A 15,272-nucleotide genomic window follows, 5' to 3' on the forward strand; every position below is an offset into this window, starting at 1 on the left:
TGCTGTAAGTCTTGAAATCACTTCTTCAATTGATTGCTTTGGGGAAAAAGTTGAAATCTTAGGCTTTTCTAATTCTGTTGCAGCTCTTGTTGTCAACATTTCCTGTGTTTCTTTTTTGATTCCATGTTTTTTTGTTTAGGTGATACCACATTCAAGTTGTGGAACTTGAGTATTTACTGGTATTTCCACATATTTTGCAAGTCACTGTTTTTCCTTTGTTTAAGGTGTAGTGTTTCCAAATGTCTGATATTTTAATTGAAAACAAATCAAATTTAGTGATAAAGACCACAATAAATATGAATGATGAAGACTTTGCAATGACATCGCAAATGGCGGTCGCTTTTTTGTAACGGTGAAAAAGAAAGAAAAAAGAATCATCTAGAAAAAAACAAAAACTATTAAAAGTAAAAAAGAAAAAAATATATATATTAAAGAATAAATGAAAGCATTAACAAAATTAAGCCAAAAGAAAAAAAAAGAAAAAAAAATGTCAATCAAATACAACAAAAAGATATCTTTAAATTAAAATGTATGAAAAAAAAAAAAGAAGTTAAACCCTAAACAAAATTAAGAAAAATATGGAACGCTTTTATAAATTCGAAAAGTCGAAGATGTAAAAAAAATTTATACTTTTTAAAATTTATTTCTATTTTTAAATGTTGTGTAATTTTATTTTTTCTGTGATTTTGTCCCTATTTTTATGTTTTTTAATATTATGATATATGTTTTGTTTTGTGTGTGTGTGTGTGTGTGTGTGTGTGTGTGTGTGTGTGTGTGTGTGTGTGTGTGTGTGTTTGTATTGTGTTTTAATGTTCCTGATTTTCTCGTTTGTTGACTTTTTCTATACATTTTTACCCACCTAATCTATTTTGATCTGTTAGTTGGAGATTTTAATTATTTTATATTAGAGTGTGACGTGTTTATTTTAAGTTTTTTGGATTATTATTGTAATGGTTGTATTCTAGTAGTATTGATTATAGTTGTTAGTATTATTATTATTTTTATTTTTTATATTCAGTCTAGTTTTTCTTTTTTTTTTTGTTTTTTTTTTTTGTTTTTTTTTTTTGTTGTTGTTTATTATAATTTTTTGTATCTAAAAAATCTCCTCGGATGTACTTATTCTTTATTTTACTTTTTATATATGTTAAGTATTTAAAACTATTTAATTCTTTCTGTTTATTTTAGTTAATTGGTTTTATTTAGTGTAAATTTATAAATATTATACTCAATATATTATTTTTTATGATTATAGTGTTATCATTATTATTAATTCACCCTAATACAGATGTGTGTAGTATGGCCTATAAAGGCTCTGTAAATCAACTGAGGCTGAATAATCAGTAGTTTGTATTCCACAACAAAGTATGCATAAATCTTTTTCTTCCCTTACTTCATTTTAAGTTGGATACAATTTGTTTCCTTTAGAAACTGCTCCAATACAAATTGTTTGATAATTAGCTTTACTAAGTGGGCAGTCCAAAATCAAAGCTAATGCTTCCTCTCCAGTATACATTGATGTTGAATTAACTGCACCATATTTCTCTGATTTTAATATTTGCTTCACAACCTTAGGTGTAAAAATGTAAATTTGAAGAGTGAGGTGAATACAATCTAATAAGAAAATTTACCACCTGTAGTATTATGGAGATTTTTTTAAATAAATAAGATAAATTAAAAATAACTATAGTACTGATGTTAATGTACCTTAGCGTCGCTAAACCTTTTTTCCTCTTTTACTTTCAAAATAAGTGAGTAAAATGATTCCTCTCTTTCAACAGCAATGTTTAATTTTTCTGATCTCCTCTTCTTTGTTTTTTCAGAAGCTTGGGTAAATGGTATGGAATTTGCACCTGGTGGACTTCCGTAGACAACTAATTTAAATTAAAATATCAAATAATTGTATTTAGTATAAACGCTTGCTAAAACACAATTAAATAGTGAAAAACATCATGAGTCCATTACTTTAACTTTTATAAAAAATCATACCTAAATTGTGAGAGGAAGTAGGAAAAGCCTAGCCCAAGTTTTGGTCCTTGTCTAGTTTATCTTTTTTCAAAATATGCATCACTTGTTTGAAGTTCTTTTTCTAACCAGATTTTAAAATGCAACTCAAATCTATCCTTGTGTTTGTTTACTTTATTCCATTTTTTGTTAAACTATTTAGAAAATAATTTGAAGTCTATGTCAGATATCCCTGTAACTTTATAAGCATCAAGGTTGTTAACAGATTTGATTATGTTGTTTTCCAAAGCATGAAACAAATTTCGAGTCATTTCTTTATTTCTCATAACGATTGGTAGAAGAAAATTTCAATTTAAAAATATAATTATAGTTTTTTAAAGTTTTTAAATAGTATTCATATTTTGCATAATTAAAAACACAATTAAAAACATAATCGAATAAACTGAAATGAGTTTAAATTTATAAATAAAAAAAACCACATTACTTAAAGCGAAATAGCATTAGATTTATTGTTTCTTGTAGTTTCCGTAATTGCAATTAATTATTTAGAGCAACTTTACGCAAAATATTTTTAATGAAAAACATTCTACAATATTAAGACACTGTAAAAAAGTTATTCCCATAGTGGGGAAACGTGGGCCAAAAAAGATCTTGAGCCATTTATGGTAACTTTTTATTATATTTTGTAATACTTTAACTGTCATATTTAAAATTTAGAAAAAAGTTATAAAATACAAGATTATTTTTATTTAAGTTTTCTAAAATAAAGCATGTATCCTGATAGAGACTATAAAATTTTAATTAAATTAAAAAAAAACGGCGCTTACAAAGTGAAATTCATTTTAGGAGTTTTTTCTCCCTTTTTTTTTTTAAAAAAAAAAAAACGTTTTTTAAATGGATGATCTTGAAAACTTTTCCAGGAATCCTAAAACAAAAATGAAAATATTTAAATCACATTTTTTTATTGTGGGGTATTTACTTTTAAGATTTTAAGGGCCATAGATCAGCATATCAAGATTTTAAGGGCCATAGATCAGTTTTGCTGATCTTTGGCCCACTGTGCACTGAAGCAAAAAAAATAGTGCTGTTCATATTCTGAGAACAAACATTGCTGAACATGGTGTTAATTGATGGAAGAACTCCTTCAAAATCCAAAAAAAATGAGAATATACAAATGTGAAGTTTATTTGAAAGAATGACCTGTGAAGCATTTAATTAACTTTACAAAGTTAATTATTTTAACTGTCTTCATGTAAAATATGAAAAATCATATTATTAACTAGAACTAAAGGGAGGTGGGGGAGGGTGGTAATACTTATCCATCTAGACTGTCAATAAACAAGATTTTTTATCAATTACTAAACAATTCTCAGGTTAAAAAAGTATGGCCATAACGGATTCAAAAAATGTCATAACCCTAATGTACAAGTGTTTACCATCAACTTTGCTTATTGTTACTTACTATAAGCACTTTGATTCAAAAGCAGGCTAAACACACTCTCATCTAAAATGTGTGAAAAATAATATGCATGTGATAGACAATTTTTTATTGGTTTGCATTTAAAAGAGAAATGTTTTGAAATTAAAATTGTTCTTTTCTTTATTTGATTTCAGTTTTTAAAAATATTCACACTTTCAAAGAAATATGTAACCTCCGATATATTTTATTAGATTTTAAAACTATGAAACTGAAAAAAATGAGCAGCAAAGAACAAGCAAATATAAAATATCTTGCAAAAAAATCTCACATCAGTTGGCAGCATTTATTTAATCATAAGACTTTTTTTGATAACACTTAATAATAACTTTTAATTGATAACATGTATAATCTGATAAAATAAAAGTGTCCATTTCACAACCCTGTTTAACTCAATAAGATTCATAAAAGGGTGACAATAGGAGATGCTTATAAGTAATTATGAAAATATCTGAAAACAGAAAACAATTAAATTTCTTTTTATTTTCTAGCTACTTAACAATCATGAAATAAAATATTATAACAGTATATTAAACATTTCTTACCACATTATTTAATTTCTCATCAATTTCAGTCTCTGGAAAGTTTTTGGTATTCTTTTTCAACAGTGAATCACAGTATTTTGCAAGCTAAAAAGATTTTAAATATGAAAAACAAAGAGCCAAAAATTATTTTTTTAAATATATTACAGCACTCTATGCGGAAATTTTTTTTATTAGAATAAAATCAGAAGAAAAAAAAAAAATCTATGGTATACTAGTTCTGGAGACTTGCATGGTTTCTTTGCATCCAATTTGTGATTCACTACTTTTGTACACGCCTACTCAAATAAATTTGATTTTTTCATTCAATAAAACTTTTTTTGAACTTTTATCATTTTATTAAAAATTTTCTATTACCAAAACATTTTCAAAATAAAAAAAAAAATTTATAAAATAAAATCACACTTATGAAATTATTAGCCGAAAATATGACAATGTATTTAAAATATGAAGTTTGAAAATTGATTTTACTTTGTCCCTTGCTCCAAAAAAAGATTGATCTTTTTTAAATGTTGTGTGAATAATTTGAGTATATTCCACATGTAAGTCAAGCAAAACATTTACAAACTGACCAGTGTCCTAAATGTAAAAAAAAAAAAAAAGTCTAAATAATTCTTGATAAATTGATCACCTTATTGAATTTTATATTTAGCAAGTTAACGTAGATGGAAAACACTATCTGGAAAAATTTTATATGCAAGTTTATTACATTACATTAATAATATATACAAGTATGTACACTATTACTATTAAGATAACACAAAATTTCATCTTATTATTATTAATCTTATTAAAGCAACAACAACATGGCAATAGTAAATAACATAAAAAAATATTTTTTTATTACATATAATAGTAATAATAAAATAGTAAACAAGTTAGCCTGTGAAATAAGCATACACTTTCAGTATGAAGTGATTTGACACGATCGAGTCCAGTTTCGGTAATATGTATTTCAAACTCAGTAAGCATTTCTTTAAAACCTTTTGGCAATGGTCTCAAAAGTTTATACATTCTCTTCAAATCTAAAAAAAAGAATGTATGCATATATAAAAATATATATATATATATATATACACATATATATACATATAAATATATATATACATAGTTTCTACTATGTCTCTCTCTCTCTCTCTCTCTCTCTCTCTCTCTCTCTCTCTCTCTATATATATATATATATATATATATATATATATATATATATATATATATATATATATATATATATATATACATATATATATATATATATATATATATATATATATATATATATATATATATATATATATATATATACATATATATATATATACAATACTATTATTTTCTTCTATATTATAGTCAGAGCTAAAATACAGTAGAAAATAAAACTACGTGATTTTCACAACTTTAAGTTTTATGCTATTGCATAAAACTTATAGTTTATGCTATTTTCACCTGTTTTATGCTATTGCATAAAACAGGTGAAATACCTGTATTTCATATGATGGTTGCAACTAGGGTTAAGCTTTTACCGAAAAAGTTTTACTGGTAAATCGGTAAAATTGTTTTACCAATTTTCCGGTAAAATTATGTTGGTAAATTTCGGTAAATGATTTTTACTATACTATAAATTAAACAATTCATTTGAAATTCCCAATTATGAAATTAATTTTCTTTTCTTTGCTACCTTTGTGAATAATATTTTGCTGTAAAAAGTAGTTATGATTTCCAGCTCCACCTAATAGAGTATTAATTTTCTTATCGTTTAAAATTTCATTATGATTTCTTTATCACCGTCAAAAACCCACATATCATTCCTAATGTTATGTATACTGTTTTCCTTTACGTAAATCAGAACTCCTCCACCTTGTTTATTTGTATTGTCTCTATAACAAAAATTTAAAAAACGAAGATGGTAATCAGAATTATTATGCTCAAAAATGCTTTAAAATATTTTAATAGGTTTTAAATAGCTTAATTAATAAATTAAAACTTTAATAATTACTATCAGCTGCTTGTTTTGTTTGGAAACTAATTCTGTTGGAGAAGTTTGTCTGAACATTTTATGAAAGACATTACTACTTTCTTGTGATATATTTATTGTTGCACTTATAAATCAATTTGATTTGTTTTCAACCAAAATATCAGACATTTGGAAACACTACACCTTAAACAAAGGAAAAACAGTGACTTGCAAAATATGTGGAAATACCAGTAAATACTCAAGTTCCACAACTGGAATGTGGTATCACCTAAACAAAAAAACATGGAATCAAAAAAGAAACACAGGAAATGTTGACAACAAAAGCTGCCACAGAATTAAAAAAGCCTAAGATTTCAACTTTTTCCCCAAAGCAATCAATTGAAGAAGTGATTTCAAGACTTACAGCACTGGATGGATTTAGTTTCCACGCCATTGTTAACAGCTCTTTCATTCGATCTGCCATGTGTGAAAAAGGTTATGATTTTCCAAAAAATCACAAGCAAGCAATCCAGTCAGTAAAAAAATTTGCAGCTGGCATGAAAATTGACCCAAAAAACACTTTTAAATCTTTAGTGACTATAGGAAAACGCTTTTCAATTACACTGGATGAGTACACTTCTTTGAAAAATCGAAGGTACATAAATATTAACATTGATCAAAAACACACATAGTGGATTCTGGGTTTGACTTGAATTTCTGGATCACTGCCAGCTGAAAAAGCTGCAGCAGTTGTCACAGAAAAAATGGCCAAATTTGGGTTGAACATTAGCGACAGCATTGTCTGCTCAGTTACGGATGGAGCTTCCATGATGGTTTGGAAAACTGGTTTCAACTGAGCATCAAACATGTTACACCCATGGAATTCATTTGGCAGTTCAAGAAGTGCTGTACGAGAAGCCTTTCCGAAAAATCGATAACAACACATTGCAAGTAACAAGCAACGAAGATGATGTCAGCAGTGACAAATCCGAATCTAACACCAAAGTCAGTTTTCTTGATGCTGCCATGAATGAACACATTCCTATTCCAAAAGTGAAAGTGCACTTGTAATCTGTCATCGCCAAAGTCTGAAAAATCGTCAAGTTGTTTTGAAAATCTCTAGTCAAAAATGGCGTCTTCCAAGAAGAAACTAAGTATCAGCACGGAAAAGAGGTTTCACTTATCCTTGACTGCAGAGTAAGATGGAACAGTCTACTGTCGATGATTTAACAGTTTCTCAAAGTTAAAGATTCACTCAGAAAAATATTGAAAAATGTTTCTCCACATTTGATTTGCAGTGATGATGAAGTAAACATTTTATACGACATTGTTACTGCTCTTGAACTAGTCAAATTGGCAGCAGAAGCCCTTTGCCGACAGGATGCAACTCTTCTTACTGCTGAGGGAATTTTCAAGTTTCTTGTGAACAGACTGAAACAACAAGATTCAATTCTATGCATTGCTATGCAATTCTATGCATTACTATGAAGAGTGCAATTTTGAAACGTTTTAAAGAGAGAAGGCAGAGCAATCTTGTAAGCTTGTACAGTTACCTTTCCAATCCAGAATGTTTATCCAACATTAAAAAACATGAAGTTTACAAAATGCCTTCTAAGTCTGTACTTCAAAAGACTGCCAAAGATTTGTAGTCTCGACTATTCCAAACGAATCTAGATGACTTAAAATTCATTCAAGAAGTGTGTGGCTTAGAAAATCTCAATGAAAATCCACTTTCACTTAAAGATAAACTCAAGAAAGCAATTCAGCATTTGGCCAAAAAGTAGTGCCACAATTCAAATAACAAATTCAAAGCCATTTCAAAAGAAATGTTGGTCTATGAAGCTACTGGAAAGAGAACTGCCAATCTTGAACTTTTGTTCAACGCACTGGAAACTATCCCTCCAACAAGTATTGAGTCTGAGCAAGCCTTTTCTGCTCCTGGATTACTTGTGACGAAAATTTGATCCAGAATGAATGACTTGATACACTTTGTTTCCTCAAAGCTCATTTTTTATCAATATAACAATTATCAATAAAGATATTAGATCTGAATCTTATAAAGACTTTATTTTTAAACGAAAAAACTTTTTGTATGAGTTTCAATGATTTTTTTTATTTTTTTACCAATTTTACTGATATTTACCGGTAAATTATGTTTTTTTACCGATTTACTGGTAAGTTTAAAAGTTGGTAAAGGCTCAACCCTAAATGCAACAGCATAAAACTTAAAATTGTGAAAATCACGTAGCTTTATTTTCTACAATGTATATATATATACATATATATATATATATATATATATATATATATATATATATATATATATATATATATATATATATATACGTATGCTTTAAAAAAGTCAAATAAAAACTTGTTTGCCAACAGCTTATAACTGATTTGTTTTTAACTAATTAATCAACATCTTCTCATACTTCCTGAATTATGAAACACTGTTAACAACCCTGTACCTATTATATTTTTACCTTTTAATACAAGAATTTTTGAAGAATTGATAGAAATTGGAAAGAATAAAACTATTATAAAAATTTATTGAAAACTTTTTTTTTTGGAGGTATATCAAACCTGATGATGGTAATTTTTTACAGAATACAACTGTTCAAAGATCAAAAGTATTGATTTTAAGCCAAACTGAACAGGCCTGGGGATACAAGTTATTTTTTTTTATTTAAGTTTTAATCCACATGTAAAACAAATTACAATTATTTTGCATATTAAAAAACCAATTTTATCTAAGTATTGAAAAATAGTTTACTAAACATTTGAATATATTTGCTTCAATAAAACTTTTAAAGATTCCTGATAACTATTTACTTGAAGCATTCAAATAAAGTGCTTAGCAGTAATTGATGTTAACTTTTTTTTCTGAACATCTACTCTTATCCTATATATCTTTATTTATTTATTCTTTTTTTACTTTTTCTTTTTTCGTTCTTCTTTTACTTGACAGCTGAGTCTGATATGAATCTTCTTTTACTTGACAGCTGAGTCTGAGCGAAATAAAGTTCTAGAGTAATTTTTTAAAATTTTTTTAAAATTGTATTATTCGAGATATGATAAGTTTTGAGGTTTCTAGCATAAATTGTTTTAAGATTATATTATCAAACAAACTATTATTTTGTGGCTCATTCTCGGTGCCACATCTGCAAAGCCATAAATCTTTTAAACTATTATTAGTTGTTTACAAAATTATTATAGATTTTATTTGTATATTCTTAATTTTTATTTAAAAAGTATGTATTTTTTATGTAAATGTAATTTTGTGTAATTGTTTTTTATTCTAATGTAATCTTTACGATTTATTTTGTAAATAAAAAGACTTACAACAATAACTGCATTTTCAATGAAATTATTAACAATCAAAGTTAATAAAACTAATTATGAAATAAGCACCATATATATATATATATATATATATATATATATATATATATATATATATATATATATATATATATATATATATATATATATATATATATAAATATATATATATATATATATATATATATATATATATATATATATATATATATATATATATAAAATGTACTTTCAAGTACCTAATAGAAGTGGTTGGGGCGGATGTTTATTAATAAATTTTAAGAAAATTTTCCCATTCAACATAAGCTCATTAGGCCAAACCCCCCCACACTCCATTTATTAATTTTTACTTGTTATCAACAAAAAATTTATTTCTCAAAACTAAAAAAAATTTAAGTGAAAATCAGCCTTAAGAATTAAAAAACATACTAGTAACTGATAAATATTGAAACTTTCAGTGTAAATTCGGACCCCCCCTTCCCTCCCCTCCCTTCCCTCCCCCCCCTTCCCTCCCCCCTTCCCTCCCCCCTTCCCTCATCCCCTTCCCTCCCCCCCTACCTCATCCATTCTTACAAACTCGTTATATTAGGTAACCAAAAAAGTTCGTGCAGTTTTTGGTAATTGAATTGTTTTTAGCATTTTTTACAACACCCACATCGCACAAGGCAAGTAGCTTTGTTGCGTAATTGAACGCGTGTGTCACGCGCAGTTGCTGCATATATAGTGTAGGCTTGTAACAAGCTTACCGGAAAGGTTTTGTGTAAAGAAAGGATGGCAACCCAACCAACGATTATTCGATCTTGCTTACTTTACGAGTTCAAACTTGGAAGGAATGCAACACAAGCGGCCAAAAACATCTGCACAGCATTTGGAGAAGGTACAGTAAGTGAACGCACAGCACAGAAGTGGTTTCAGCGATTCTCTTCGGGAGATGAGTCCATCGAAGACCTGCCGCGTTCTGGACACCCATTGTTGGTTGATGAGGATGAACTGAAGGAGTCTGACTCCAGCCAAACTTGCCAAGAACTTGCAGTGAGGTTTGCTGTGAGTGTTGAAACCATCCGCCTGCATCTGCATGCGATTGGGAAAGCGTGGAAGCTGAGTCGGTGGGTTCCGCACAAATTGTCGATCGACAACAAGAAGCAACGGCTTACGATCTGCACATCACTCTTATCACGCCACAATGTTGAGCCTTTTCTTGATCATTTATTGACATGCGACGAAAAATGGATTGTGTACAACAATACCAAGTGTTGCTACCATTGGTTGTCCCCCGATGACCCCATCCCAAAGACACCGCGTCCTGGTCTCGGACAGCAGTTCCGAGACCAGGACGCGGTTGAAATGGAGTTGAAAGCTTTTATAGACTCAAAGGACCGAGAATTTTTTAAAGTGGAATAAATAAGCTTGTTTTACATTGGGAAAAGGTTTTAGATGCTAATGGTGACTATTTTGATGAATAAATGTACTTACTTTTGTCGTTTTGTGTGTTTTTATTATACGGAAAAACCGCACGAACTTTTTTGGTTACCTGATACTTAAACTTAAAGTTACTTTTTTCTGTTTTAAAATTAAAAAGCCCACTCACTAAACATCATCAGCGGTATTGTGAAACAGTTCTGCTTCCTCTTCATAAAGTATTTTTAAACTTTTTAGTTGATTTGATCTAGTTAATTAAATTTCTACAGTGACTCAATGATTTAATTATTTCATTTGTTCATCTTACTAAGTAGAATTGTTTGAATATGTTAAACTTTTCAAACTATGCGAAGCATAAAATAGTTATTAAAAAAATTAACTTTTTTATTTATAAAATAATTTAGCTCCAATAAAACTAAAACTAGCGTTAATTTTATTAGAATCATGTTGGACTTTTTGGGGCTGGGGGCTATTTTTATTTTGGAGGCCTTTTTATATGTGCCACAGCGTAAAAATGACTAAAAAAAGGGTCTTTTTGACTATTTCAGGGCCCCTAACATTGGGGGCCCGGGGCTATAGCCCGCTCTAACCCCAACCCTCATTAATCCAGCACTGGAAATAAGACATGAGTATATAAATAAAAATTTAATTATACTCTTTGATAAATAAAAGAACATTAGCTTCCTTATTAAGAACTTTATATAAAAAATGTCGCTTAATTTTATAAAAAATTATAAAAGAGCGATGTTTCCAAAATATTTGTTGTAAACGTAATTTATTACGTTTACAACAAATATTTTGGAACAACAAATATTTTGGAACAACAAATATTTTGGAACAACATATATTTTATAATGCTTCAAGTTTTTCCGCAAAAACTCAAAAATCTGTTTAGCTGTTTGAAAAAAAAATCTGCTGAAACAGAAAAAAATTTAATAATTTTTAGGAAAACGAATAAATGAAAAAATAAAACTACATACTTTTATATTTTTAAACATTTTTAAAAATAATTTTATACTTTTTTATATTGAATACTCTCCTCCACTGTAGCGGTCCCTTAGATTTGGAAGAGTGAATAAAAAATAAACAAGCTTTACTTGCATAAAACATCTTCTAAATGTTAAATATATCTGTTTCTGCATGATATAAAATGAATCTAATTCTAAATGTATCTGTCCCTGCGTGTTCTAAAAACTTCAACCCTTTAGAACTCCCTCCCAACTTCAGGTTTTCCTGATTCATACAATCTACAAGTCTTCTCTCAACTGTTTTCTTGCTTTTTAACTCTATTCTTTATTTTCTAGTAACTACCAAATTAATATTCGTTGCTTGCAGCCTTGTTAGGAGTGAATCAGTATGTATATATATATATATATATATATATATATATATATATATATATAAAATATATATATATATTTATATATATATATATATTTATATACATATATAAATATATATATATATATACATATATATATATATATATATACTATTTATATAATATATATTATTATATATATATATATTATTATATATATTTATATTATTTAGTATTTCTATTATATTCATGTTTATATTATATTAAGGTTTATTATTAATAATTATATTAGTTTTAATAAACAAATTTAAAATGTTACAAAATTTTACCTGCAAACTTTTGTTCCTTTACCATTCTGCGACATTCACCTGTTAGTAGTTCAAGATGATCCTCAACAAGTCTTGATTGAGCTACATTCATAACTTTATCAAATGTACTTGGATGAAGATATCTCTGGACCCTTAAATTTTCTTCAGCTAACCTCGAATCAACCTAAAACAAATCATTTAAACAAAAAAAAATTCTCAAAAGCAGAGTTTTTACAGAGGCATGATGATTCAATAAAACTTCTGCAGGATTTTTGTAAAAGAATTATTATAATCAACATGATAAAAAGCAACAAAACTTGTTAAGTGAAAAAAGTTCAACTACAATTTGTAATACTGGAAAAAAACTAATGAAAACATCTTATTTGGTTGATGTTCCTTAACCAAATCATTTATTTTTTTGGATTTAAAAAAAAAAAAACATTAATGAATAAGACCTTTTTGCTAATATTGATTGGAATAGAAAATTTAATTTATAATACACAATAACGTCTCTTAAATAAGAATTCACTTTAATTTTTTATTTTTATTATTGTATTTTGCTTAATTCTTTTTATATTAATTTTTTATCTAACTTAATATAATTCATACTTGATGTTAATATTAGGCTTAAGTGATTTAAATTGTCCAAAGTAATAATAATAATAACAGTTTAAAACAGAGTTTAAAAAAAATTGTATTTATTAACCATCCGAATTAGCAAAAAGGAGATCGGCAGTATTTTGTCGACTTTAATCTGTTAAAGGTCGGCAAAAAAACATAGAAACGAGGTAGGCAATTTTTTGCCGAACTCAAACACTTTTAGGTTGGCAGTTAGGTCGGCATTGCTGATCCTAATTCCGAGGGCCGTATTTATCAGTAGTTAAAAGATTTACCAATTGCTTTAAGTCAATAATTTTAAGTCAATATTAAATAACATAATTGAACGCTAAAACACAATTCAAATAAAATTACATTGCACCATAAAGGCTCTTAAAAAATTGTTTACAAAATTTTAATTTAAAATATTATGTTCACAATCACTTTTACTTCAAAAGAGTTAAAAATATATGAATAATAAGTAAAAATAAAAACTATACATTAAGAAAGTATTTTACAATTTAGCTAGTGTAAATATTGCTTTGATAACTCCATAAATTCAAAATAATAAAATAAAAAGCAAAAAAAAAAGAAGATAAACATTCAATAAAGAATGTAAAAATAAATAGAATGTAAAAATAAATAAAGTAGTTAAGTTATGCAAAAAAGTTTTAGTTTTATCAGTGCAATTTTTAATTGTTAGTTTATAATGTTTAAAAATCTTTATTTTTATTTTTTGGGCAACACAAAATTTTGTGTTCATAAATATAAAACCCATATTATTAGTGTATAAAAAAGCATACAATTGATTCAAACAAAATAAACAAAATCATAAAACCTTAAAAAAAATTATAGGATCATCATAATTGTTAAGCCTTTTCAACATTTTTCTTTGTCAACGATCTGGGAGACTGAAGATTATCAAATGTAAATTTAAAAAAAGGTCTGACAAGATCTACGTTTGTAAGGCCAATGTGCCACTGAGTGTTTAAATTTAAATAAATATATATATATTTTTAAATATTTCAACAATTTGAAAAAATAAATAGAAAAATTCATTCATATATATTCATTTATTTATAATGATTTCTAAATTCTGATAATTTATAATACTTTATAAATATATTTTTAATCGTTTTGACTCTAATAATACACTATTTATTTTAATAAAATCAATGCCAGATCATTTTTTTAATCTTTTCTTTGTCAGTTGATAATGACATATATACTAATAGAAATAATGCCAGAATATTTTCAATCTTTTTTGAGTCTGTTAATATGTTAAATATTTTTATTATACTAAACTATGTCAGAATAAAATAATAATCTTATCAAATAAGATATTAATAATAATCTTTTAATATTTAATATATATATAAATTTAAAGAATTAAATTTAATAAATTTTTATACATTTTATTAAATTTTATTATTTTGATTGACAACCTTTTCCATGTATTGAGAACAATTGCAAAATTCGAGAATACGATTTGATTCGTTTTTATAAAAATTTGAAGTTTCCAATAGCACTGGTTGTTCAAATGCTGTTTGATAAAGCTAAAAGAAAATATAGACCATAAAGCTAAATATATATATATATATATATATATATATATATATATATATATATATATATATATATATATATATACATATATATATATATATATATATATATATATATATATATATATATATATATTAAAAAAATAGTAAAAAATATTATTCAAGAAATTAATTAACTCCAGTTTGTTAGATAATAAATTTTTTCGAAAAAATTCAAATAAAAAAACGAACAAATTTGAAATCAACAAAATCAATTGATAAGTCACGCTTGCTTAATTTGTTTATTGCATCATCAATATTAATATAATACTTTAAAGGTGAACAAACTTCAAAGGTTTTAAATTAATTTATACTCGTGAGTGAATTTCAATTTACATAAAGCGACTTGCTTTTAACTTTAGTCCATCTTTTTCAGGATCTGTAGATACATAGTTATGAACATCGACTAGAGGGAAAAAAGAGTTTTTAACCTTTATTTCATTTTACACAATATTAATATACAAAATAGTTAATAATGAAAAATTTATTAAAATTATGAAAGCATTTTAATACAATAATAAACAATAAAATAAACTTAAACTTCATTACATTTTTTAAAAATTAAAAAAAAAGTTTTTATAAAAATAACAACTATTTACTAAAAGAATGAATAACTCCTTTAACTACTGCAACTGAAGGTCGTTCACCCATACGATCTCTAAATACAAAATAAAAAATAAAATTTAATTTTTTATTCTTGAGGTAAATTGTAATTAAATTATCATTATAATTACAATTTACCTTTT

The 15,272-nt window shown here is 26.4% G+C and overlaps 1 protein-coding gene across 3 annotated transcripts in view; it reads right to left on the bottom strand.

The window, feature by feature from the left end:
* Window positions 1–15,272, bottom strand: part of LOC100201574 (cullin-2) — an 87,293-nt gene that overhangs the window by 24,032 nt on the left and 47,989 nt on the right. For all 3 annotated transcript variants that reach the window (XR_010641801.1, XR_010641800.1, XM_065810226.1), the window contains 8 exons: window positions 15,126–15,184; window positions 14,877–14,932; window positions 14,368–14,478; window positions 12,347–12,509; window positions 4,882–5,006; window positions 4,453–4,560; window positions 4,197–4,259; window positions 3,985–4,068 (listed from right to left, as the gene is read on the bottom strand). Coding sequence is in view for 1 of the 3 variants with exons in the window: in XM_065810226.1 (XP_065666298.1) it covers window positions 3,985–4,068; window positions 4,197–4,259; window positions 4,453–4,560; window positions 4,882–5,006; window positions 12,347–12,509; window positions 14,368–14,478; window positions 14,877–14,932; window positions 15,126–15,184 (769 nt within the window). In the remaining 2 variants the exon portion in view is untranslated. The remainder of the gene's footprint in view (window positions 1–3,984; window positions 4,069–4,196; window positions 4,260–4,452; window positions 4,561–4,881; window positions 5,007–12,346; window positions 12,510–14,367; window positions 14,479–14,876; window positions 14,933–15,125; window positions 15,185–15,272) is intronic.

The sequence above is a fragment of the Hydra vulgaris genome, chromosome 11 (assembly GCF_038396675.1).
Source record: "Hydra vulgaris chromosome 11, alternate assembly HydraT2T_AEP".
Lineage (NCBI taxonomy): Eukaryota > Metazoa > Cnidaria > Hydrozoa > Anthoathecata > Hydridae > Hydra > Hydra vulgaris.